The following is a 27,891-nucleotide window of genomic DNA, read 5'->3' as shown; positions in this document are numbered from 1 at the left end:
GTGATGCTCACTGCTACAAAATATTGAGACTGTCGCGGAGCGCCCCACCCCGCCCTGCACGGCCCCGGGCTTGGGCTGTTACACTCCAGTTAAACGCAGGCCCTGAGGCCTAGTCCAAACCCAACTCAGGCCCCGAGGCCTAGTCCACGCTCTGGGTGGATAGGGTAAGGGGGTCCGGGCCCTCCCTCTCCTCCGGACCCCAGCCCAGAGCCCTGTTGGTGGTGGGTGTTTCCCACCACTGGCTCAGCGAGGAGATCTCCCCGAAATGTGCTGAACCCACCGGGGAATTCCCTGCCCCCTGCCCTGGGTTGCTTCCTTCCCCAGCCCTGTGGCTGACGGAGACCCCACCTGCAGGCGCTGGGCTGGCGGCAACCGTGCTGTTGGCAGGTCCGGTGTCTGTGGCAGCAGCAATGGGGTTGCCCACTGTGGCGGGGTGGGCATTGCGGGCGTGCTCAGCTGGGGGACTATAGCGACGGCAGCCGGGCCGGCTCTGGCTCCGGAGGTTGGGTTGCAGTTCCTCCCTCCCTGGAGGCCGGCCTCAACTGAGCTGTTTCCCTGGTCTTTATACCTGGCCTGCAGTTGGAGCATGTCCATCACTGTTGTGGGGGTGGGGCCTGTACAGCCTAGCAGGCCAGCTGGCTCCCCCTTGGCCAGTGCGGGGCTGGACCGCCCTGTCACAGAGACCAAGAGTTTAGCGAGATTGAATGGCTGGATTTTCTCATGGGTAAAGGACATCCAAAGTAACACAGTGGGAAATGGGGATTACAAGGAGTAAAAAACTTCCTCTTTCATAGCCATGCAGTAACTAACAGGATTTAGGAAGAAACTGCTCCTATGGGCAAGTAGCTCAAACTGGCTTATTGAAGGGTTTCTTCCGGCTTTCTCAAATATCTAGTCTTGGCCATGCTAGGATACAGGTTGCTAGATAGATGGACTATTGATTTAATCCAACCAGAAATTTTTATTTCTGATGCTCCTATTACAATAATTTGATTTCTTTTTTTTTAAGTGACTAGATGGCATATTAAAAAAATCTCATAGATTGAGCAAAAGCGACGAGGAGTCCTGTGGCACCTTATAGACTAACTGAAGTGTAGGAGCATAAGCTTTCATGGGCAAAGACCCACTTCGTCAGATGCATGTAGTGGAAATTTCCAGAAGCAGGAATAAATATGCAGGCCAGGATCAGGCTGGAGATGACCAGGTGGATCCAATCAAGGAGGATGAGGCCCACTTCTAGCAGCTGATCTGGAGGTGTGAATTCCAAGAGAATAGAAGCTGCTTTTGTAGTTAGCGAGCCATTCACAGTCTTTGTTTAATCCAGAGTTGATTGTGTCAAACTTAAAACTCAAAAAAACTTCAGGACCAGACTTCAAAGAGAAACTGCTGAGCTACAGTTCATCTTTAAGTTTGACACTTATATTTATTCCTGCTTCTGGAAATTTCCACTACATGCATCTGACGAAGTGGGTCTTTGCCCACGAAAGCTTATGCTCCTACACTTCAGTTAGTCTATAAGGTGCCACAGGACTCCTCGTCGCTTTTTCAGATTCAGACTAACACGGCTACCCCTCTGATCATAGATTGAGCTTTCCACAGGCAAGGGGATTGTTTTGTTCTCCTTTGCAGAGGTGAAATTAACTTAAATTTCTTACAGGTACAGTCCTATCTACCCCTCCTGGAAGGGTGCTACCAGGCAGGAGGAATGATATAATAGTAGTTGTAAGAAATTTAAGTGTGGGGTGGAGTGCAGAGGGGTGGGGAGTCAGGACAGCAGTTTGAGTGCTCAGCCTAGCAGTCTGGAGGGATGTGGGGGAGAGAGTGCAGGAATCAGGGTTGGGGTGTGAAGAAGCCTTCAGAGCAGAGGGTTAAGGTGTGAGGGTCCAGGCATGTGTATGTACAGGGGAGTGCAAGGTAGGACTGAAGTTTCCCCCTCCCTGAGATTTGTACCAGGACGCTGCTTGCTATTCCTCTTTGTCATTATCAGGGAACAATAAGAAGGCATGTAGCATGGGTCCCTCATTCCTCTGCCTCCACCTCACCCCAGCCAGGAGGGAGTCGAATGCACATATGCTGTGCACTTACTTTTCCTTCTGTGACTGGAAGGGGAACAGCAAGCAGCGTCACAGCGTCCTGGTATATCCTGGCTTCAGCCCCTGTGCCCTCCCTAAATGGAGCCCTGGGGCCCCAAGAAAGCCCCTTTCTCCTGACCAGCTGCCTGTTGCTTGGCCTGCCAGCCTGTAGAAGAGCCCCAGGAGCTCAGCTGGAAGCATTCCCCACTCCTCCTGCAACCAAGTGTCACAGGCTCCTTCTTGTTGGACCAGGGCACACTGCCTTACTTTGGTCTCTGCTTTTTTGCTTTCATATAGTTCAGGCCACATGCTCACTTGCTATGCCAGAGATCCATCTTCTGGTGTTCAATTTAGCGGGTCTAGTAAGGACCTACCAAATCAAACACTGAGGGTGCCCCAGATGGTGCAAGGATTCCTCGATTTGCGAAGAGTAAGGGAAGCTGATGGGAGTATTTGTCATAAATAACATGGCTAGAGTTGCTCATTTTAGGTGGCCTTCCAGGTCTAGTATAGACTTGGACTCCATGTACCCCTTTCCCATTCCCAAGAACTGATAGTCCCCAATTCTCACAGAACCTAGTGAGGAATATAAAGATGCTGCAAGAACTAATATCTCCATTTTCTGGTGAGGACGCTACAAGGCTACAGAGTGTCAGTTATAAGAGTTAAATCCAAGTCTTTGGGTCTCAGGTAGAGGACAAACTGGCTCTCATGAAGTGCAGTCCCATCAGATCATTCAATACTTCTGTGTGACATTTCTGCTGTCTGTAAAGTAGATGTAATAATATTGTTTGCATACACATAATACTTTGTCATCTTTAGATCTCAAAGTACCAGGTGGGTAAACATGAGCAACCCCAGTCTTATGATTTCACCAACTACTTTTATTTGAAACTTTTTTTTTCCGAGCAGCTCTTTGATTTCTAAAGAGCAAAATCTGGAATGTTGGACAAACTAGTTTCTGTTCCCTACTGTGCTGCAAACTTCCTCTGTGACTTTTTGACCTGCTCATTTTAAGTCTGTCTCTTTGGTTTTTATGCTTTCCTTGTGCATTAGCAAGTTCGTTTAAGTACTTAACATCTTTTGAAAATTTAGACCCTCGATCTTTTTTGTCATTCCTACCTGAAATATGAGTTATATTTTACTGTGTTCTTTTATTCCACATCTTTATTCATAAAAGCCTTGGAGTATATGCTCACTATGTGACTTTTTAAAGATAGTCATTCCGTTAAATCAAAACCAGTTGCTTTCTGGAACAAGACCACACACTGCATTCTAGTATGCATCTTTTTATGCTCAATTTCAAATTTCAACAGCCCCTATTCAATAAATAAATTTAAAGTTGTTTTACGATGGAAAAAAGTATATTTTTATTCTTAAACTCCTTCAACTAAAAATAAATGCAGGTGAGAGGCAAAAACTTAAAAATTTAAGCCAAAAGAGTGACACGTTCAGAGAACTTTTGTGTGTCAGCTAACAGAGAAAGGATATATACACATAGAACAGTTATGCTAGTGATTGACAATATCTTGGTAAGAAATAGGATAAGTAAATGGTGTTAATTTAAAGCATGGAATAATATGCCACGTTTCTGAATGAAGTGTTACATAAACCAAAGAGAAGGCTCTTAATTTTTAACTCTGTATGGTTTTAAGTCTGAATAAATCAAAGATTTTCTGATTTATTTTTACACTTTAAAATCAGAACTGTCTAATGGGTATCTATCTTTCCATTACTTTAGCTATGATGTTATCTTTGCTGGTGGCCCTGAAGAGATTCTAAAGAAGTTCCAGCAAGCTAACCATAAAGTAGTTTTTGCAGCAGATGGTCTAATATGGCCCGATAAAAGATTAGCAGACAAATATCCCATTGTTCGGAGCGGAAAACGATTCCTTAATTCAGGAGGTATGTATGACTTGTACATATTAAAAGTTAATTAATGCTAACTATTCTGTTGTTTTCATAGAAGTGTTTGTATGTCACAATTACTAACTGGGCAGTTAGTCCAAAGTCTGTTTCCTAAATTTATATTTGGGCATCTAAATCATTATTAGAGGAAAATGTGTTATCTCTTGTTCCTCTCTGCTTCCAGCATGAAGGAGTCTTGCTTTTATGCTTATCTGGGTGACAGCCTCCTAACACCATCCCAATCCCCAAAGTCATTCCAGTACTTAGATCTGCAAAGCTTCTATAATACCTTACCGATTACCCAGAAGGCAAAACAGTTTCCTTAAAGGAACCCAGCCTTAGCCTCCACTGAAACACCCAAGTCAAATGCTGAAAAAATTATGCATCATAGAAGAAAGTTCTACCAATCCTAAAGAATTGGACATGAAACCTCTTGGGTTAATGAGTATTCCAGCTCTTACCCAAATAACACAGATAGCCAATTCTTATTAATTAACTAAAATGTATTAAGAAAAGAGAGAGTATTAGCTAAAACAGGCATGGGGAACCTAAGGCCCGAGAGCCAGATGCGGCCCCTGGCTTGCCTGGATCCAGCCCCCGAAGCTCAGGGCTCTGTCCTTCTCCCTCCCAGAATTGGGGAGCCCACAGTGGCACTTCAGCCCCTCTGCTGTCCCCCTGTAGGCCCCCCTAAACTCTACTAGCCTGGGCCCCCCTAAACTCTAGTGCCGTGGTCTCCAACAGGTCAATTGCGATCGACAGGTTGATCACAAGGCCTCGACCAGTCGGTCGCGAGGCGTCCTGTCCGCCCTACCCCCATTTCCCTCCCACCCCCAAGAAGCCCTACTACCTACCTCAAGTGAAAATGGAGGTAATGTCGGCTTCCCGGGATGGACAGAAGTCCCGCAGCTTAGCGCCACTTCCGGCAATTCCGGAAGTGTGCCAACTGCTCTGCCGGGTGTACTGCAGGAGGAAGCATCGGCTCCTTGCACCGCACAGCAGGGGTGAGTCAGTCCCGGGGGAGACACGCGCTGGCTTCCCTGCGCCACGGGGGAGTCGGGCCCGGAGGAGGCACGCGCTGGCTTTCCTCGGGGGGGGGGGAGGGGGTAGAGGGGAATCCTGGGAGGAGGCAGATGCAAGGGACTCTCTACCTCCACTGGCACCCCGCCCCCTGTCCTCACTTCCCTGTCCCGAACCACAGAACTCTGTCTCCTGTCCCCAGCCACAGAACTCTGTCCCCACTCCTCTTCCCCAGCTACAGAACTCTGTCCCCACTCCTCTTCCCCACTCCCCGAACTCTGTCCCCACTGGCACCCTGTCCCCAGCTGCAGAAACCTGTCCCCACTGGCACTCTGTCCCCTGTTGCAGAACCCTGTTCCCTCTCCCCTGCCCACAGCCGCAGAACTCTGTCCCCACAAAATGTATAATTATAAATGTTTCATTTTAGATTTAAATAGCATGAATAAAAAACAGACCATTTATTTCATAACTATAAATAAGTGATTTTAATTTTATATATCACATAATTTAAAAATAAACTGTTTATCAGAGTGTGTAAGTAAGGGCTGGGGATAGCAAGTGATGGACAGGAGGAGAATAGAGAGGGCGGGGCTTCAAGGAAGGGGCAGGGCAGTAGATCTTTGCCTGTTCTGAGATTTAAAAAGTGATCTTGGGTGTAAAAAGGTTGGAGACCACTGCTCTAGTGTGTGATGGGAATGTGGGAAGTATCTTTCTCCTTTGCAGTCGGGGGCCACATCGGTGAGGAATCTCTTTGGGTCTTTTTGCTTCTCACTTGTTTGCAGCCCCCGACTAATTTTTCAGTGGATGAGTGGACCCCTACCCAAAAAATGTTCTCTACCCCTGGGTTAAAAGATGAGTATACATACACATATGAGAACAATTCAGGAATCAGATTCTTAGTAGAGATGATGAGTTCTGTAGCTGCAAGGAGTTATTTCAAAATTAGTTCATAGGTTATTATCCATTGATCATATTCAACATGATCCATCTGTGACTGGAGATTTCAGTCTTATCGCTCAAGCTTCTCCTTCATAAAGCATTAAGCAGATCTAAGACAAAAAGAATCAGGAACCATACTTTCATATGGTTCCAGACCTTCTTTTGGAGTCTGTAGGAGAATAATAGGAAGTCATTCAGACTATTTCCTAAGCATCACTGGTAACTATCTACATGGATTAACATTCTGTAATTTATCCATTAAACAATTTATTACAAACTGTAAAGAAATATACGATGACATTTCATCTAGGATTAATCTAAATTTTAGTATTCCCATTTGATCTCTGAATCAGTAGTTGTTAGGGATGTTAAAATGCGATTATTTTCCTAATAGTTTAGTCAACAGATTTTATGTTGACTAGTCGATAAGGGTAGGCAGTCCCAGTGCTCAGTCTGCCTAGTGCCGGTTCACAGCATAACCTCCTCAGCTGCTGCTCTGCATTGCACAGCCTAGGGAAGCTGCAAGCGAAGGTGCTGAGTCAGTTTCTGCTCCACGCGTTTTTTTTCATTCTTCTCAACACATACACAGAGTCAACTGGCTGAATGAAAAGAAACACATGGAGCAGGGCCCAACTCAGTGCCTTTGCATGCTGTCTTCTCTCGCTGTACAATGCAGAGCGGCAGCTGGAGGGATGCGACTTACCAGTAGTGCGAATCGATAAGTTCCTGCTTATCAGTTAGTTGACTAGTCGATTAGTCGCTAACATCCCCAATGTGAAAGTGTAATCTGGGCTCATAGGTTAACCAATATGGTTACACTCGATACAAGCAGTCAAGAAGAGAAGATGTTCATTATAAAAGCCTGCATAATCTGCCGTGTATGCCATCTCATCTTGGGCTCCTCTTGGATTCTTGAGTCGATAGAGCTTTGTAGGTCCTGCTTTTGAGAGTTAATGCCATTTCCCCCCATCCTATTTAGGTCCTGCTTTGGGTTTTTTGGTTTCTGAAACAAATGAGATGTATAACAAATTTCAGCTGAATTTCCTGGATTCTCCTGGCATATTGCATTCATACTTGCCTGCCATTAAGGTGAGACTGACAACACCAAGTTTTAACTTCAGGCAGCTGGATCTCTTAGCAGGAGCCATAGCCTCATACCTACACTGGAACTCTCTGAACCTTTCTTCTAGCCATCTAAAACAGATCCTAGTATCCTCTTTGTTTCTTAAAATACCATTATAAAGAATTATATAATGTATGATTGTATATCATGAAGGTAAATCTTTGGAGATGAATTTTGGCTGGAAACTGGTGAATTTCTTTTGATTTCCCCCAGCTGTAGCCTGACATGAAATGGAATAATCAGAAAGCTAGTTTTCAAGTAGAAATAAATTCTCTTGTGTAATATTGCAGGATTTATTGGTTATGCTCCATATATCAACCAAATCGTACAGCAATGGGACCTGCAAGATAATGATGATGACCAGCTGTTCTATACTAAAATCTATATTGACCCACTGAAGAGGGTATGTAGTGACTCCTTGTCTCCTTGCCAATTGAAAAAACAAAAAATTGATGTTTTAATTATCATGTCAGTAACTTGCTAGGAATAAATAAATGTTTCTATGATTAGCAATGAATGCCATAGTGCAAAGATGTTTTCTGTACCGCAGGGACTGTCAACCTAGAGCAGTGATTCCCAAACTTTTTGGCATCACGCCCCCCTTTTTGATTTTTGAAAAACCCTCATGTGCCCTCCCCCCCCCCAAAATAGCAGCAAAACTTGTTGAGCAAAAAAAAGGAAAAAAGAAACTGAATAGGGCAGCAAAACTTGATGAGGGGAGGGGAGGGGAGGCTGGGTCGCCTTCTGCCCCCCCTAGAATTTCTTCGCCCGCCCCCAGGGGGCATTCTCCCAGTTTGGGAACCCATGACCTAGAGGTCATGAATAGCATTCAGGAGGATCATTATTCAGAGTATTGTTTCCAGCTGTCTGCAGATACAGACAGGCATCACTAAACTGCCTAAATAATAGCTAGGAGTATGTCTACACTACCACCCTAGTTCAAAGTAGGGTGGTTAATGTAGTCAATCGAAGTTGCAAATCATCTTGCCGGGCGCCGCCATTTTTCAATCCCCGGTAGTTCGGACTCCGTGCCTGCGGCTACACGCGGCACGGAGTAGGTAGTTCAAATTAGGCTTTCTAATTCGAACTACCGTTACTCCTCGTGGAACTACCGGGGACTTAAAAATGGCGGCGCCCGGCAAGATGCAAATGAAGCCCGGGATATTTAAATCCCGGGCTTCATTTGCAACTTCGATTGACTACTTTAACCACCCTAGTTCGAACCAGGGTGGTAGTGTAGACATACCCTATGAGAGATGTGATCAGCACCATTAATCTGAGTTAAAGCTCCGTGCACTCTGTACATATTTCTTGCAAGGAATTAATAGGATATACCTTGATTCTCAACATGGGGGCACAATACTCCATCCATCTCCTATCACTAAAGTGGATTCCAATTAAGTCCAACCAAATGAGATCACATGGTGGTCCTGGTATGGGAAGAGAGACCCCAGTATAGAAAAAATCTAGGAACCAGAATGACATGCTGAAGTTTTAGTGGTCATACTTCAGAAGTAATTTTGAGTTTATAACATGGGATAAAGAGAATGGATTCTTGAGGTATGAAGTCTTTTGAAATATACATAAAATCAAACAGTAGCTCGTGAAACAAAGACACAAACTATGTAAGGACATCTGGAGAGGCCAAAAGAAGTACTGTAATTCAAAACTGACTATAGATCTTTTCTGTTTGAAGTTGAAATGCCTAGATCAATATTTTTAAATTTGGGTTTCTACAGCCAGGCACATAAGTCTGTAATTAGAAATATAATTCATGCCCTAAGTTTCAGCAGTATAGCTAATTGGAGCTGCAGCACAGAATTCTTATTTGATTCTTGTGAAATGATGTTTTCACTGCAATAAAATATTTTTAAAATATTTGCAGGTCACTTCTTAGACCTGATACTTTTTAGGCCAACTGAAGCTATGGAGAGTTTGAATGAACATACAAACATGCCTTAATTATTGTTAAGGGTCAGGATAGAAACTTCTTTTCTTGTAGAGCCATTTATAGTAGGGCCACTGATACTGTAGTCTATCATGAAGCTTAGTTTTAACTTTAATGTGCTTTATTTTGTGCTTTTAAAAATGTTAATGATGTTAAAAATGTTAATCCTGATTGGCTTTGATTTCTTTAGTGTGTATGTCTCTCTTTTAAAGAGAGGGAACACAGGCATAGACTTCTTTCTAGCTTCTGGTGCCGAACTGTGATTGCTATTGAAAGTCATGAGCTCCTTTTGCTGAGTTGGCATAGTTCAAAGCGCATTCATTGCTTATGTACTATGTACATTGCTTATGTCACTTAAACAATTTTCTGATGAATCAGATGTTCTGGAGGGAATACATGTGGAAGTAACTGTCAGCTGTAAAGCTAAATGAGACTTTGAAAAAAGAGAGTTGAAAGATAAAAAACTTGAAATTAGGTTCCTGAAATATATGAAACATAAAAAGTGTGCAAGTTTTACCTGGTCAACATCTGTCAATACATTTAAATGTGTTTTTGCTAACTTTTATAACATCTCAGTATCTTTGCTATTTTTAATGTTAGGCACGTATTAACATTACTTTGGACCACAAATGCAGAATTTTCCAGACCCTGAATGGAGCTATTGGTATGTGTATTAGCTTGTATAATGATTGGCATGTACTGCATATGTGTGCCATTAATTTTTTTGTTTTAAAGTGAAAATTGTTCTCATCCCTTCTTTTTTAAATAAATAATACATGTATGCAAGAGATTACTCCATAAAATTAGGGCTTGCAAAGCACATATGGTATGTAAAATCATGTATTTATTTGAGATGACTCTAATAGCAAAGCATATGGAATAGACTAGCTTTAATTTTCAATTTTCTTACATTGACTAGATTGTCATAATTTTAAATGAAAATCCTTTTTAAGTATGCATGAACTTCCTTCCTCACCTCTGCCTTTGACCTTCAGCTGTGGAACAACTCAATTGCATTCCTTAGTAAATAGAAAGTTAGTTCTGTATTTTATAAACTCTGAGCAAAGCTTCCTAAAACATGTGAGGAATGTAGAGCATAAAAACCTCTGAAGTCCCCTGTGGTCTTTCTCCTCCACATCTAATTTATCTATGCAGTGCTTAGAAAATATCAGATAAATAGTGTAAAAAATCAATACTTAGCTACAGGTTGAACCTCTGTCATCCAGAACAGTCGGGTTCAGCAACATCTGTGATTTGGCGGAACCGCAGATGTTGCTGGACCAGAGAGCCCCAATCACAGAGGTTGCCAGTAGTTGAGAGCTCAGCTGGCAGACGGTCTGGAGGGCCAGTAGTCTGGGAGCAGGAAGCCCAGCCAGTGGCCAATACTGGCAGCTGGAGCAGGGACATGGAGCCCCAGGTGGCAGCATGGAACGCTGGATGACAGCCAGGAGCTGCTCACTGGCCAGGCCGACGACTGGGATGGGAGCCCAGGGAGAGCTCAAGCGTGACCTCCCCTCATCCAGCAAACTCCCTCCTTTGGGACCACTCGGGTCCTGAGGATGCTGGATCAGGGAGTTCCAACCTGTATTATGTACCATTTTCATCCATAGACCTCAACCTCAAAGCATTTACTAAGGTGGTCAGTATCATTATCTCAGTTTTACAGATGAGAAACTGAGGCACAAGGCAGACAGGCACTTCCCCCCACTCACCCAGCAAGGTAGTGGAAGAGCCAAGAATTGAACATAGGTTACTGGATTGGGACCAACGTACTTACAGTACCAGAATAAAGTTAAAGATTGTTAATTGTGACCCAGAATCAATTGCTTTGTCACCCTGCAATTAACTTTTCATTCATATTGTTAACATGATGGTTAATTTGCAGATGAAGTTCTTCTGAAATTTGAAGAAGGACAAGTAAGAGCTAGGAATTCAGTGTATGACACACTGCCCGTCACTCTGCATGGAAATGGCCCCACTAAAGTAAGTAACAGCCATGTTTTCAGCTCTTATCAAGGACCATTTTGAATAAGGGCAAAGATGAGAAAAGAAACTGAAATAAACTTTCAGCATAGCACCAGGAAATGAGCTGCTCGCATCCCAATGAAACTTAATAAGTGTCACATGGCTAAACCTTTCATATATTGTGCTGGTAACTTACTCTTCAACCAGTTATTCCACTGCCTCTATATTGACGATAATTTATAGCAACTGTCCCTCAAATGCGCCGCATCTTCTCTCCTTCCCCTTCCCTTTGAGCGCCCTTTTGTGCACAGCAACTGCTCATTCTTTGCTTAGCAAACTGATTGCAGCTCTGGATTCAGAAGGTTTAGCAGCTATGATGGTTCAATGAAAGTAAGTGAAAAACTTTGATTTTATTCATAATCATCATAGGCTTTGGGAGGAAGAGAACTCCAAGGTCAGGCCACAGAAGTGAAGTCTAATCCCTCAAGACTGCCACTGCAGCCACCATCCTGCCAACAATATTTTTTTTTTAAATCCCAGCCACTCCTGACTTGTTGCTGCCCTCTAAAGGGTGAAAGCTTCAGTCCAATTCATGAGCGGTTGGTAAAGGCAGGGCTGGGGGAGACAAGCCTCTAGCCCCGCTCCTTCTGCTCAGGCCCTGCCCCCTTTCTTGCCGCCCCACGGGGAGTCAGGGTGGTGTGCCACACACATGCTCTCCCCTTCCAACCAAGGAGAGCGAGAGGAAGGGGTGGACATGTGCTCGTCCTGGCCTTCCCAGACCTGGAGAAGGGCGCGTCCTCTACATATCACTGGCCATGCCTCTCCAGCCCCCAGCACCAGGGGAGGGAGGAGAGTGTACCACGCAGCTCGGCCTGGCCTCCTCCAGCCTTGGAGCACAGGGGAAGGGAGAAGACCATGCCACATGTCTCAGCTGGCCTCTCCAGCTCTGGAACAGCAGCAGGGCAGGCGCTGAGGGCAGCAACACTCCACCCCCAGAACACCAATAGTAGGCATTCTGGGGGCAGAGTGTAGGTGGGGCTACGCCTGGAGGTTTGGGAAGGCAGAGTTCTTCTCCTCCCCTCTCTCTGCCCCCCCCCCCGGTACATGTGGTCTTTTATCCATCTCTCTTTTTCTAAAAATACCAATGACAATCAGTTACAGCAAGGCTAACTTGATTCTAATATATAGCCATGGCATCAGTCACGACATTTTTCAAAGACAGGTGAAATGCAATATGTGTTTTCTTATACCCACCAAAATTGTTCAGTTTCTTTAAGCTATGACTACAAATTCCAGAGGCTGTTATTTCTGTATCTTATACAAGTGGTCAAAATAGTTTTTAGCAGTTGTCTATTTAAGGAAGAAAAGTGACCCTGTATTGAATGTCTAAAGCCTATTTTGAGGATTAACAGTGATGTAATTAAAAGGTATAGAGATAGGTTGCATTTTTATATATAGCTAATGTGAATTGTTCTTTTGCTTACTAGATTCACCTCAGTTACTTTGGAAATTACATCCCTAATGCTTGGACTCGTGAAACTGGATGTGGTGTATGTGATTTAGATTTGCTAGATCTAACAACAGTTAAAGTAAGTACATCTCACATAAAACTGAACACTTTTTATAATATGGGAAGTTGAGTGGCCTTACAGTGATTTTTCTGAGAGAAAAGGTGGGACTACAGTACATAGTGTTACAGTTCAAGCACACGTGAGGCTGTTTTTGGTGTTAAATCTGTTTCCATTATTTTATATAATATTTTGAGTTACAAACTTATCAGTACTATTTTAAGTGGCAAATGTCAATATTTTCAAATTGGCTAAACTTTGGCATGGCATGGCTGGAGTGTCAAAGGCCTGTCGCAGACAAGTTGTTTAATGAGAACTGACTTGAAGATTTTTATACCTATTTTTGGTTTCTGGCCAATGTTCATTTCAGTTAGTTTTAAAAGTGTTTATACAGTTTGAATCTTTCTAGCCTGGCAGCCTCGGGATCTGACCAGAGAATTTGCCAAACCATGGGAGGTCAGTATTGTCTAGCAGCATTACCAACGTTTTAACTTCTTTCCAGGGCTCTTAGTAGTATTTAAGAGTAAATTAGAGCTAAATAACAGCATAGGACACTGAGAGCCAGGACTGGTGGCTGTAAATAAGCTTTATGGGTCTGTAGGTAAACTTAGCCATACCCATGATAAGTGGATATCAGCAAACTAAAATCTTGCTGGACCAAAGAGTTCAGGACTAGAGAAGTTTAACCTGTATTAACTGGTTTAGGGATAGAAAAATATGTTAAATATATTTTGTGTAGGTAGGAGTACATTACTAGAAGCTTATATGTTTGCTCCAATAAATTACAAACCTCATCTAGATACTTAATTTTGTTTTAGTGATGATCTTTTTATATAACATTTCTGTAATGGTAATATTGCTGTTTTAAATGATAAAATTATTTTGGATTTTTCATTTAGATTGATTAAAAGTCTTTGCCTGGCTTTACTACACTTTTTTTCTCTTTGTAATGAATTATTTAATTATTCTTGTTACCATAATATTCAGTCAGAAAAATAACTTTTGCTTAATGCTAATGAGCAAGTTATAACAATCTATTTGCATGATTACAAAATTCTTATTTTAATGTAAAATGTATCTACAATGTCTGTCTAATATAGCTGACTCCTCAATAGTTCCTTGAATATAAATTTGCTAATAGGGAAGTAGAGCATGTCTTGTTTATAAAATTATGCCTTGCCTGTCTTTGGCTGTTTTCCATGCATTAATAAACTTATAATATGGATGAGTAAAATATTTTGTGACACAAATTCAGTTACGTAATTTATTTTTAAAATCGTCATTGTTTTCCTTTTGACAATTAAAATGTATTTTCTATATTTATAACATTGTAAAATCTAAGCAGTTTTATAATTAAGTGGGATTCCGCAGGGACATAACAAGTGGGTTCCACAGAGGTCTGTTTTGGGACTGGTTCTGTTCAATATCTTCATCAACAATTTAGATATTGGCATAGAGCGTACACTTACTAAGTTTGCAGATGATACGAAACTGGAAGGATAGGGGATACGAAACTGCTTTGGAGGATAGAGTCAGAATTCGAAATGATTTGGATAAACTGGAGAAATGGTCTGAGGTAAATAGGATGAAGTTTAATAAGGACAAATGCAAAGTACTCCACTTAGAAAGGAACAATCCATGTCACATTTACAGAATGGGAAGTGACTATCTAGGAAGGACTACTGCAGAAAGGGATCTAGGGGTCATGGTGGATTACAAGCTAAATTTGAGTCAACAGTGTGACACTGTTCCAAAAAAAGCAAACATGATTCTGGGAAGCATTAACAGGAGTGTTGTGAGCAAGACACGAGAAGTCATTCTTCTGCTCTGCTCTGCGCTGATTAGGCCTCAGTTGGAATATTTTGGCCAGTTCTGGGCACCACATTTCAAGAAAGATGTGGAGAAATTTGGGAAGGTCCAGAGAAGAGCAACAAAAATGATTAAAGGTCTAGAGAACGTGACCTATGAAGGAACACTGAAAGAATTGGGCTTGTTTAGTTTAGAAAGGAGAAGACTGAGAGGGGACATGATAGCCGTTTTCAGATATCTAAAAGGATGTCACAGGTGAAGGGAGTAAAATTGTTCTCCTTAACCTTTGAGGATAGGACAACAAGCAATGGGCTTAAACTGAAGCAAGGGAGGTTTAGGTTGGACATTTGGAAAAAATTCCTAACTGTCAGGGTGGCTAACACTGGAATAAGTTGCCTAGGGTGGTTGTGGAATCTCCATCTCTGGAGATATTTAAGAGCAGGTTAGATAGACATCTATCTGGGATGGTTTAGACCAGTGTTTCCCAATTGGTGCTCCAAGCAAAAGTAAGGGTTCCGCAAGGAGCTGGCACTCCCCTGCCCCCTGTTAAAGATACAGAGCTTTTTTGCATTGGGACTCCCCCCTCACGTCCCCCCCCACCGACAAATTGTGTCAGGGGCCTTTTATTTTTTAGGCAATGCTAGGGGTTCCGTGGCCAAATAAAATTGGGAAACACTGATCTAAACAATACTAGGTCCAGCCGTGAGGGCAGGGGACTGAACTCGATGACTTCTCAAGGTCTCTTCTAGTTCTAGTGTTCTATGGTTCTAATATTTTAAAATTATTTTGTGAAATATTTTCTAATGTTGATATGAATTTCTTTCATTGCAAGTAATTTAAAACTTTGACTTGCAAATTTCAGTAGCTTCACTGAGAATGAAAATAACTAAATTCTCTACAAGTAAAGTACATAAGAATGATTGTATTGGGTCTAACCAATAGTCCATCAAGTAGCGGTTCTGCAGTTTCATATTTGAGTTTCTTCAGATCTTTTGACTCATCTGGTTCTGATGGTTTATTACAATTTATCAGTTTGTTCTAAAACAATCACTACGGTTGCCTCAATCTGCGACAGTGTCTCAGACATGTCACCTAAAAAGAATGGCTCAGTTGTGGGACTCTTCCTTACATCTTCTGTAGTGAAGACTGTTGCAGAGAATTTATTTAGCTTCTCTGTTACCTTCCTTACATGCTCCTTTAGCACTTCCATGTTATAGGGACCCCACTGATGATTTGGGATGTGTCCTGGTTCTCATGTACTTACCGAAAAAATCACTGTTTCACTGTGATGTTAATGTTTGTGATTAGTTGTCCTTCAAATTCATTTTTGGCCTAATTATATTTTGACTTAGCTTGCTAGAGTTTATGCTCCTTTCTTTTTTTCCTGGGTTAATTTTTTTCATTACACCAAGTGTCTGTGATGTCTATTACAGTGTTTCTCAAACTGCTCTGCGGAGTCCCAGGGCTCCACGAGACATCTCCAGGGACTCCGCGAGGTTGACAAACTGGAAACATCAATAGGTCCAACACACACAATCAGTGGACCGCTGGGGCGCCGCAGGGGGTGCTGGATTATCAGATATGCCGGACTATCAGAAGGGGGGGGCTATGAGGTGTCTGGGGTGGAGTGGGAGGGATGTGCCCCTCCGCACTGTGGGACCAACCCGGCAGCACCCAAGCTGCTCTGCCCCAGACTTCCCCAAGTCAGCCACTGCTGAAACTGACCAGCAGCTGACTCGGAGAAGCCATGGGCAGAGCTGCTCTGCCCCGGGCTTCCCCGAGTCAACCGCTGGTCAGTTTCAGCAGCAGCTGAATCGGGGAAGCCAAGGGCAGAGCAGCTCCAGTTGTCCGGCTGCCCAGAGCACTTCCGGGTTCCAGATGATCAGAAGTGCTGGACCATTGGATGCTGGATCACTGGAGTTTTGCTGTATTTAATCTTATTGAATTTGTATATGAGCACTTACACAATTTGTCAATATTTGTCTGCTTTCATATGATTATAATTGAATGGGAATCTCTTATCTGACTATTTCTCTTCAGTTCTTATCTGTACTTTTACTAACTTCTAGCCCTATTAGTAAGTCCATCCCAAAACGAATGTGTCTGCTCAAACCGTATGTTCCTCCACACTTGCCAAGTTCCCCCAGCCCTCCATTTAAAAATTCCTCTGATTGTGAACTTTTTAATTTTACATGACAGCAATCAGGTTCCAAGGTAGAGACCATTGTTCCGGCATAAGGTGGTACTCCTTTCTCAAAAGGCTTCCCAGAGCCTAATAATCCTAAATCCTTTTGGATTACTGGTGATCTGTGTTAATAGCTTGCAAAATCATACAATCAATGCCCATAGAAGCATAATTATTTTTAGATGCATAGTTTAGATCATGAATGGGGAACTTTTTTTGGGTTGGGGGGCCACTAACCCACAGAAAAATCAGTTGGGGGCCTCACACAACTGAGATGTAAAAAAAGCCCCAAACTAACAAAAAAACTCTCACTGAGGCAGCTCCCGACTGAAAAGGCGAAAGACATTCTCCTCACACACCAGAGCCATGGAGGACCCAAGCTAGTAGATTTTATGTGCTCCAGCCCCACGGGAGGACAGCAGGGGGGCTAGAGCATGAGGGGGAGCCCCAAGCTTCAGGAGCCCGATCCAGGTAAACCAGGAGCTGCATCTGGCCCATGGGCCTTAACTTCCCCACCCCTGGTTTAGACCAACTGTACTAAAAGCAGGACCGAACACATGCTGTTGTACTTCCTGGTTTATATTGTGTGTCAATGTATTATTTCTTTTAGGACTATCCAAGGGTTACAATTGGTGTTTTCATTGAACAACCAACTCCTTTTCTACCTAAATTTTTAGACAGACTGTTGACTCTGGATTACCCAAAGGAATCACTTAATATCTTCATTCATAATAATGTAAGTACTGGGGAACAATCTGGAGCAGTTTTAATTTTATTCAGGTGCAGTTGGCAGAATGTAATTGAGATCTTTCATAATATGGTAAGCAGCAATGGAAATATATGGTAACATAATGTTATTAAATTGCAGCAACAGCACTTTTCTCAAAGGGTTTATTAGATATAATTGAAGAAGCACTTTTCTCGAACCTTTAAATCAACTGAATTAGTGTCTTCTGCTTTCTGTGGCCAAGTCCTCAATGTCGTTTTAATACAGTTCAGGCTCCTGATGTTTGTCCTAACATTTGTATTACATAAGCCCCCCACCTTAAAGTGAAAGATACAGGTCTCCAAATCATGCACAGGAGAGAACAGCTGGGCTGACTTTGAGTGCTGCTTGCTAATCTTCTAAGGGCTTGAGCCTATTGGTTTCAGTAGCTTTAATCATATGGGCATTTACTGATGTGCACGTGTGTGATGTGCTAAAAGAATTGGTCCCTGTATTTTTCTCTTTACACAGGCATATAGTTCATTGACATCAGTGGGCTGGCATGACTGGATAATGAAACTAGGAGTCTACCCTCTAGCTTTATGAATATTTTTGTGGAAGGATAGTTACAGACATGCAGATTATAGAACAGTAATAACCAAGAGCTTTTATCATTATGCAAATACAGTGCCTCATTGTACTAAACAGCAGAGTCCTGTGCAGATGCAAAATTTGTATGCTCATCTGTATCTGCAAAAATGAGCCTCAGATATCTACATCCATATCCATGGACACCCATGGATATAAAGCAGATATCTATGGATTTCTATGGTCCTACCAATCAGAAAGTAAAAAAGCCTTTAAATGAACACAAAAAGTTGATTTCCCTTCCTCTTTTTAGTATACAGAGTGAGGAAATTGGTGGAGATTGTTTTTTTTGGTTTTGTTCTTTATTAGTTATTCTAAATCCAATGATGTTACCTGAGAGTTGGCCTAGAACTATCTCATGCTGAAGGAAATTGTAAGCAGAGCTTCCGTCCTACTCCTCTCTCCCTCCCCACAAACACTCCATTCATTCTTTCAGTCAGTATGGCTAAGCAGGTTCTACATCTCTATCCATTATAAAGGTCTCATTGTCATAACAAACTTCCTGACAGCACAGAAGGATGGATGTGATTCTAGCCAGAGTAAGTTTTGTGCCTCTCCTTCCACTGGCCACATGATCATTGGAGAGCAGTGAGAGGCATTATTTCTATTGCACTCTTAACCTGACCCTTCGAGCCAAACACTAACCTCTACATGCATTTTATGAAGCTTTAAGCCCACATCCTGCTACTGGTTATGAGTTGGAACCCCCTGTATCTCTACAGAGCTCGTTGAAGTATATGAGACTGTGTGGATAGAAGGGTTCATCTGTGCAGATTTTACTGTGGGTTTGGGGCTATAGATTGCTGGATGCATATTTTGCAAAATTATCATGTAAACAACAAGGAATCCGGTGGCACCTTAAAGACTGACAATTTTATTATGGCATGAGCTTGCAGCTTGCTTCATCAGATGCATGAAGCGAAAGAAAATGAAACAGGGATGCACACTACTCAACTAGTCACTTGCCGCCCACTCGTGCCTCTATATCAGAGGCAACAAGAAGTGGGAAGCAGAAGCTGGTGCTGGAAGAGGTAGGGGAGGCACAACCACAGCGGTCCTGGGGGTGGTGTGAGCCAAGACTATTCAATCCCAAGAGCTAATCCCACTGCAGCTCTGCACTTTACATCTAGTAGGAGCTCAGCTAATCAAGTGGGGACACACACACTCTATTAGTTAATTAACCATTGACTACTCTCTTAGTTAATTAACTGATGCTTAACATCCCTAATACAGAGATGGGAATGTTACATCAGAACTAAGTCAATCAGGGTGGATGTGGACAAGAAAGTGAGAATACCTAAAATGGAAAATTACTTATTGTAATAATAACAGAGCCTTTCCTAGTACCTATTCAGATCAATTCTAATGGAGTCAAATTTGCATGTGAATTCCAGCTCAGCAGTTTCACATTGCAGCCTGTTTTTAATTTTTTTTCTTTGATTGAGCATGGCAATAAATAATTTTCCACTTTAGATATTCTTACCTTCTTATCCACGTCCATCCTGATTAAATTAGCACTTAGGTAACACTTCTATCTCTGTAACAGTACTCTGTTTCTTTTTCTTTCACTTCATGCATCTAATGAAGTGAGCTGTAATTCACAAAAGCCTATGCTATAATAAAATTGTTAGTCTTTAAGGTGCCATCAGGTTTTTTGCTGTTTTTGCTGAAACAGAGTAGCAAGACTACCTCTGAAACCTGTCATCATGTAAATGTCCCCAATAATACATTAGTAACACATATTCCATTATTGCACCAGTGTTTTTTCTAGATCTTCAAAAAAGAGCTTGTGTTAGTACTTAAAAATATTCTGAAGATAACTGCAAAAAGTGTAATCCCCTCTTTTTTTCATACAATTTGCAGTTGGATAGTAAGTGTTTTATTATTTGTGTCTTACAACACAGCAGTTGGTATTTACATTAACTCTTAATTATGTTAACATAATTACAGGAGGTTTATCATGAAAAGCACATTAAGAAATTTTGGGAGAAAGCCAAGAATGTCATCCGACGTATAAAAATTGTTGGACCCGAGGAGAACCTGAGTCAAGCAGAAGCCAGGAACATGGGAATGTAAATTCTGTTTTTCTATATCTTTTTTTTAATTGTATATTAACATTAAGTTAAATTATACATTTTCAATAGAGAATAAATGGAGACTTAAGCAAGGGTTTTCATGGAATTACAAACTCTATTTAGACACACAAAGTACAATATTGTATGTTTTGTGATGTGTCCTCATTAAGTATACCATTATATTTGTTTTTAATATAAAAACTGTTGTTCATTTTTGTGGGCATTTCTTGTTGGCTTGGATTTAATTTTGTTTAAATGATCCATCATTTGGCCTTCAGATGAAGGCTTTAAAAATATAGGGAATAATAGATCATGTAGGAGTGGAACAGATGTTGTGGATTATTCATAAGCATTTCTGGCAGGAACATGAGCATATTTCTAAGCATATATGGTGAACAGTAAAATGTGTCCAAATATAAATGTATATTTTAATAAGAAGTATGTGATGCAAACAAAGTAAATGATGTAACATAAAATACATGTTAAAGTTTGTACAGCCGGTCCCCGAGTTACAAATGAGTTATGGTCCAAACACTTGACCGTAACTCGAAGTGTTCATAACTCGGATCCTATGGAGTTACATGGCGGCTGCGCTGTTCATAAGCGCGGATCGCATTCGTAACTTGGGGACTGCATTTACGACCGCTTTGGTTGTAAGTGCGGATGGTCATAAGTGTAGGTGGTCGTAAGTTGGAGACCAGCTGTACTACAATATGCTACATAATTTGTGGATGTTATTTCCTGTTGAAATAGAAATGTTAATTTTTTTAAAAGGTATTTTTAGTACTATTTTTATGGCACACACATGCTCAAGGCCTAAAACAAATTAGTATAGAATACTGTGTAAAGAAACAAAAATACAGCTTGCATTCAAAGATGCATCAACTCTGACTTCTTGTACTTTATCTCTTCTATCTCTTTTGTTATAGTAAGATAGTAATAGAGATGTAGCCGTGTTAGTCTGATCTTGCTGAAACAAAAGACAGGACTATGCAGCACTTTAAAGACTAACAAGGTGGTTTATTAGGTGATGAGCTTTCGTGGGCCAGACCCACTTCCTCAGATCAAATTGTGGAAGAAAATTGGCATGACCATATATACCAAAGGGATACAATCAAAAAAAGTGAACACATTCACTTTTTTGATTGTACCCCTTTGGTGGTATGTATGGTCATGCCAATTTTCTTCCACAGTTTGATCTGAGGAAGTAGGTCTGGCCCACAAAAGCTCATCACCTAATAAACCACCTTGTTAGTCTTTAAAGTGCTGCATAGTCCTGTTTTTTGTTATAGTAAGGTTAGTGTAGAACTAGAGAGAGAGCTGGATATGAATACACCAGAATTTTCTGTTTCTGAATATATGGAGGAGTGGGGTTTGTGCATCTGGCTCCTGTTTCATTAATTTGATTTCATTAGTTCATATCAATTCTTAACATCCTTCAAGCATTTTATGTGGGTATTGTTTGGAACCTGAGCTTTGATCTTATTTTATGGTTTGTTCTTTTGTCTCTAGGTAACAGTGAGATCAAAATGCTTAATTTTCCCCTAATACCAAATATCTACATTCCTAGTTAGGGAGTTGACAATTACTTTTATGGTGTAAAAGTACGTTTTCTTTTTTTATTTACAATTGTTTATTTATTTGTATTGGAGAGAGGCTTCATGCTATTGTTGCATCACATGGATTTCTTGGTCTTCTCTAATGTTGCATTCTAAATGTATATGCAGCTATTTCCAACTTTACATCATGCCCCTATATTTGTAATGGCCTCTAAAACAATATTTCAGGATACTTTTAATGAGAAATGTTGATCTTTCTCAGGACATTGCAAAAAAAAAAAATGCTCAGGGAGAGGAACTGAATGTACAGGGCTCCTAGCTGTTCATTAGATATTGAGAATTGCTGATTTAAAACTTCCAATGGATGTTATCTTTATCTATGTTTAAGTTCTTTTAACTTTATGGTTTAAACATCACTTAGGGAATTATTGGTATTTTCTATTTCCAAAGTGGCACATTCCTTATTACTGATGTGTTTCTGGCAATCCTACCTGCTGGTGAGTGTTCCCTGGAGTCTTTTATTTCTGAGGAGGCATAGTAATAATTAAGAAAAGGACCCTCTCCATAAAAATAATTAGTTTCAGAGTAGAATAATACACCTCCAGAATAGGGTTGCCAGGTGTCCTGTTTTGAACCGGACAGTCCGGAATTTGAGCTTTCTGTCTGAGAAACAAATTGAAAAAATACCGGACATATAAATTATTTTCTGGTATTTTCTAATTAAGTTTTTTTATTACATGAGTATCAGTACTTAGTTGCGTACAACCAGGCCATACGCAGCTATGCAGTAGCGTGGGGGGCGGGGCTGGGGAGGGATGGAATCCCCCGGGGCTGGATTCGCCCATGTGCCCTTTTGGGACTGTGTGCAGGACGGGCAGCACCCTGGGGTCTGCGTGCGCCCGGGCTAGCCCTGCTCCTCGCTGCCCAGTTCCCCTCTAACCCCCCCGTTCGCCCTCCACCGGCCAGCCCCACTCCCTCCGCCCCCCTCCTGGCCAGTCCTGCTCCCCGTCAGCCAGTCTCCTCCCACTCCCGCCCGATCTCCCCTGGCCAACCCTGCTTCCCCCGACCTCATCCCGGCCAGCCCCGCTCCCCTCCCGGCTGGTCCCCACCCCCATCTGAGATCAAGTGTGTCCGGTATTTTTTTGAAATCGTCTGGCAACCCTACTCCAGAAGCACAGCTAACCCACAGGTTAAACAATCAGAATTTGGTAAGATTCAACCATTAAATTGTTAGTGAGATATATAAACACTTCCTTTCTGCTGGCAAACCCCTCTGACTTATGGGAATGGCTAAAGGGCAACTTTCCCTTCTTTCGCTTACTAGAGCCTGTTAGAAAAAACTGAAGATTTGAGTGATGTCTCTTTTTGCATCTATAGGCTGAATCATCCCTGGTGCTGCTTTGTGGATGAATAGGAATTTTGCATGCCTAGTGCTAGGCTTTGGACTTTGTGTACAAGCAGTCCCCGGGTTACGTACAAGATAGGGACTGTAGGTTTGTTCTTAAGTTGAATCTGTATGTAAGTCAGAACTGGCGTCCAGATTCAGACACTGCTGAAACTGACCGCCAGTTCTGACTTACATACAGAATCAACTTAAGAACCCCAGGCGTCCCCAAGTCAGCTGCTGCTGAAACTGATCAGCAGCTGATTCCAGGAAGCCCGGGGCAGAGCAACTCTGCCTGGGGCTTCCTGTAGTCAGCGCTGGTCAGTTTCAGCAGAAGCTGACTTGGGGACGCCTGGGGCAGAGCAGCTGGGGTGCTACTGGACCAACCCAGCAGCACCCCATCTGTTCTGCCCCAGACGTCCTGATTCAGCCGCTGCTGAAACTGACCAGTAGCGGCTGAATCAGGACCTGGGGCAGAGCAGCTGGGGTGCTGCCGGGTTGGTCCAGTAGTGCCCACGGGCTCTGCAGGACCAATCGGCAGCGCCCCAGCTGCTCTGCCCCAGAGTCCAAAACAAAAGCCTGGTCTGCTGGGGGGGGAGCACACTAGCTGCGCCCCCCCCCCCCCCCAGCAGACCAGGGACACGGGGAGCAGAGCCGCAGCGGGGTGCCGCGCCTCTGAGGCTTTGCTCTGGCAAAGCCTCAGAGGCGAGGGACCCCGCCACGGCTGCGGCTTCAGTCTGGGTGCCTGTGGTCTGCTGGGGACGGTCCCCAGCAGACCACAGGCACCCGGACTGAAGCCGCAGCCGCGGGGGGTCCCACGCCTCTGAGGCTTAGCCAGAGCAAAGCGTCAGAGGCGCGGGGAACCGCCGCTGCTGCCGCTCCAGTCTGGGTGCCTGTGGTCTGCTGGGGACGGTCCCCAGCAGACCACAGGCACCCTGACTGAAGCCGCAGCCGCGGGGGGGTCCCGTGCCTCTGAGGCTTTGCCAGAGCAAAGCCTCAGAGGTGCGGGGAACCGCCGCTGCTGCCGCTTCAGTCAAAGCGGCAGCAGCGGCTGTTCCCCGCGCCTCTGAGGCTTTGCTCTGGCAAAGCCTCAGAGGCGCGGGACCCCCCCGCGGCTGCGGCTTCAGTCCGGGTGCCTGTGGTCTGCTGGGGACCGTCCCCAGCAGACCACAGGCACTGGGTCTCAAGGGGCAGCAGCAGCAGTTCCTGCGCTTCTGAGGCTTTGCTCTGGCAAAGCCTCAGAAGCGCGGGAACCCGCCCGGTGCCCCTGGTCTGCTGGAGACGGTCTCCAGCAGACCAGGGGCACCGGAGCAGCTTACGAACGGGGCTTTCTCGCCCCGACTTCCGGGGCGAGAAAGCTCCGTTCGTAAGTGCAGATCTGACGTAAGTCGGATCCGCGTAAGTCGGGGACTGCCTGTAATTACATATTCATCTAGCATCTTTTCTGACAGCCACTGTATATTTTTCTTGCCTTTTGTCTCCATGCCTACGTAGTTCTACCAAGAGAGGTTTCAAAATATTTCATTGACTGCCCCTGACCTCTAACCATATGTATCCTGTTGTAAGAGGTTAAATGTGTGTGTATGTGGTATATGATCATGTAAGAATGTGCACTACATTATACAGGGCTGCAAGTTATTGTTAGATCAACAATTCTCCATGTTAAATTATCTTCCTCTATCTCCATTTAAGTTATTTTGAATTAATGGTCTAAACATGATATAGGGAATACCTGTAAGCTCTAGAACCTTAGTTTTCATTTCCAATTGACTTATTCCTTCATCTTCAGGCTTGACTTTATCCTTATGTGAGGTAAAGAGTGGATCATGAAGTCTGCTCTGTGCTGCCCTTTTGAGATTCCAAGTTAGAAAAAAAATAAATATGAGCCTGCTTTTTCTCCACAGTTACATTCTGCACTTGAAAACTTACGAACTGCTTTATTGTATTTTCAGCTCTATAGGATCATCCACACTCTCCCCCATTTATATTATTGTACACATGTAGAAAGGTAGTGCTAACTTCAGTAATAGTGTGATCCTATTATAACACTAAGCTGCAGGTCTCAGTTGCAGAGCTCAGGGATCTCTGCCTCTTCTCATGAAGCTTACGGTAGCATAATGCAGTAGAAAGCAGAGATACATACAAAAGCTCCTAAGACTCTTTGAGGTCCAGTGGATTATATATAATTTTAATGGGTGGTGGGAGTGGTGGCTATAAACTAGCCATTTTCCAGAATATTAAAAATGTTCCTCCTCTGAAATACTCCTTGTTAACAGTCTCTATCCTCCGGGTTGTGTGTAGCATAAAGGGAGAATGTAAATAAGTTAATATAGAAAACTGCACTGGTAATTAGTAAAAGTAGGAATTTTAAAGTAAGTAATGCAAATATGAATTGACAGACCACCTTAATTCAACTAAAATCAGTCCCAAATCATTTTCAGGTTCATCTATGTCTCTTTTATCCTCAAAGCCTGTTTCTACTCTCTTCTGGAATTAATCTCATTCCCTGGGACACCTGAAAAATGTATGTTTTCTTTTCTCTGATAAAGCCAACAAACTTTTGGGTTAGGTTTGGGACACACATGTCCTGAGGGTTATATCTGTTGTTTGCTCTCAGCTCCTTCCTACATCTGGAATTCAGAATAATTTTATTCCATTCTTTTCGGTATTCCAAAGTGAATGCAGTGAAAAGAATGATTCTTCACAGTCTGACATTTTGAAGTTTTGATTGTATAGCTCAAGCAATGCTCTTACCATTGTTAAAAATCTGAGAGCTTGGACTTTTCGAGGCCAAATTCAAAAGTGATTTAAACTTGTGTAAACACTTAATCTTTGGGCACCTTTGTATCTTAAATCAACTGATACTTAGACATCTTTTCTAAGTTGCTTTTACTGTTTTGCTTCTCCTAGATTTACGAGGACTCAGCCATGAATTTGGCTCATTTTATGTTGTGTTTGAGCAAATAGAAATAATCTACCAATAAATATTCCACAAAATTTTTGACCACGGATATCTTAATTTGGATTTATTTTTGGTCTGTATTTGGTCTGTATTTTTTCTGTTGAAGTATTTTATTTTTTTTATCAGCAGCAACTGCTTGTTATGTGCACAAGGCAGGGTTCCATGCAAATGGACCACTCTTACTTCTATAACTAAGTTTTTTGAGTAATGCACCCAACTTCCTTAACTTTATCCACACCTTCCTTATGGGCTATATCAACTCTATTACATAGCATATTACCTTCTACTTCTCTTTTATCACTGTGAAGAATGTCCTAAGAAACAGTATGCATAACATGTATCTGCCACTCTAAGGGTATGTCTACACTACAGCGTTATTTCAAAATATCTAATTTTGAAATAGTTATTTTGAAATAGCTTATTTTGAAATAACTTGTCTACACACAATGCATTTTGAAATAACTATTTGCTATTTCGAAATAGTGCGTCCTCACTGAATCTCATTTAAGGCCGGCTGGAACCAGGTCCGACAGCGCATCAGGTCAGGAGTTACTTTGAGTGTCTGCTGCCTGAGGCTATTTGATGCCTGTGCTTAAAGGCACCCCTCCGGACAGCCAGTTCTCAGGTTTCCCTTCTTGCTTGCCTACCTCAATGAGGGACAGCAAAGCATTTTGTCTCTGCATGCTCTGGTTGCCCTCACTCGGGACACCACAGCACTCTGCAACATGGAGCCAGAGCTGCCCCTGAGCACTCTGGTGCTTCTTGGACTTGTTGCTGTGAGTCTGGTGCACTTTCTGCAGGTTGCCATCGAGGAGGTCTATCGGGGGGCTGTGTATCCAGGAAGCCCTGCGGGAGAGCTTCCACCCTGAGGAGCACTAAGAGCCTCCTGGTCTGCCCCACTGGGGACTTGTGCCTCATTCCTCCCTCACATCCTTCCACTTACCCCTCCCTAACTCCCTTTCCTGATGTCAAATAAAATACACACATTTTCATGAACACAAACTCTCTTTATTTAACAAAACTGTACAGGGAGGAATGAAACTCTGGTGAGACTGGGGAAAGGAGGTGGGAGAGTAGAAGAGAGAGGACAGGAGAGGGGAGGGGGAAACCTGGGAGGAGGGAGCTGGAAGGGGGAAGCAAGGGGAAGAATTGGGAGGGGAATGTCAGGGTTGGGGGGGGTCTTGCCAGACCAACTTGATTTTCATGCGAACCTGCTCCTGTGTTCACATGTGGCCTTTGGTGCCCAGGCTGGCAGCTATCCTGCCATTGATGGCTGCGTTCCTCTGTCTAGTGAGGAGATCATGGACGTTGGGTGCATTCCCCCCCCAAACCTGAATAAGGTCCATGATCTCCACCCTGGACCAGGAAGACGCCCACCTTTTCCGGGTCCTGGCAGGCTCCTGGGAGCTGGAAGACTGCTCGTGGGGAGCGGTGGAGGGCTGGCTGCTAGTGGCTTGCTGGTTCATGTTTTGGGGCCACTGGGTCAGAGGCAGTGACTGCTGGCTTTGGGCTGGCAAGTTTGGAGCTGGCACAGGCACTGTGGCCAGAGTCTGCCCCTTTAAGGGCTCCAGGGAGTGGAGGAGGGAGGGGAGTGTTCTTGATTTGGCCAGAGTGGACACCAGGGCACCCTAGGAAGGGCTGGAGACCCCCTATTTCGAAATAAGTGTCTACACAGCACTTATTTAGATTTAGCTATTTCAAAATTGGTATTATCCTTCATGGAATGAGGTTTACCAATTTTGAAATAAGCCCTCCGTTATTTCGATTTAATTTTGAAATAACGGAATGGCTGTGTAGACGCTAGGATAGTTATTTCAAAATAACGGCTTTGTAGACATACCCTAAGACATAAACTTATCGTGGAATCCTGAGATTTTCTGTTTTTACTTTTGGCACAGCATGTTAATTAGATCCAGAAGATTTTAATTTTTCTATCTATGCCTTTCTAGTATGCCCATTATTTGACCTGGTAAAAAATTAAGAATTACATAAAAAATCCTCTACGAATGTTACTCTCTTCTTT

At 43.0% G+C, this 27,891-nt stretch overlaps 1 protein-coding gene across 2 annotated transcripts in view; it reads left to right on the top strand.

Moving 5' to 3' along the window:
* The window catches only part of PLOD2 (procollagen-lysine,2-oxoglutarate 5-dioxygenase 2), an 85,157-nt gene that overhangs the window by 34,344 nt on the left and 22,922 nt on the right, over positions 1 to 27,891 (top strand). For both annotated transcript variants that reach the window (XM_075937670.1, XM_075937669.1), the window contains exons 4-10: positions 3,814 to 3,977; positions 7,350 to 7,462; positions 9,608 to 9,671; positions 10,893 to 10,990; positions 12,460 to 12,561; positions 17,145 to 17,270; positions 19,839 to 19,960. In XM_075937670.1, the coding sequence (XP_075793785.1) occupies positions 3,814 to 3,977; positions 7,350 to 7,462; positions 9,608 to 9,671; positions 10,893 to 10,990; positions 12,460 to 12,561; positions 17,145 to 17,270; positions 19,839 to 19,960 (789 nt within the window). The remainder of the gene's footprint in view (positions 1 to 3,813; positions 3,978 to 7,349; positions 7,463 to 9,607; positions 9,672 to 10,892; positions 10,991 to 12,459; positions 12,562 to 17,144; positions 17,271 to 19,838; positions 19,961 to 27,891) is intronic.

This window comes from Pelodiscus sinensis, chromosome 10, assembly GCF_049634645.1.
Source record: "Pelodiscus sinensis isolate JC-2024 chromosome 10, ASM4963464v1, whole genome shotgun sequence".
NCBI lineage: Eukaryota > Metazoa > Chordata > Testudines > Trionychidae > Pelodiscus > Pelodiscus sinensis.
This window is presented reverse-complemented; position numbering and strand designations above follow the sequence as displayed.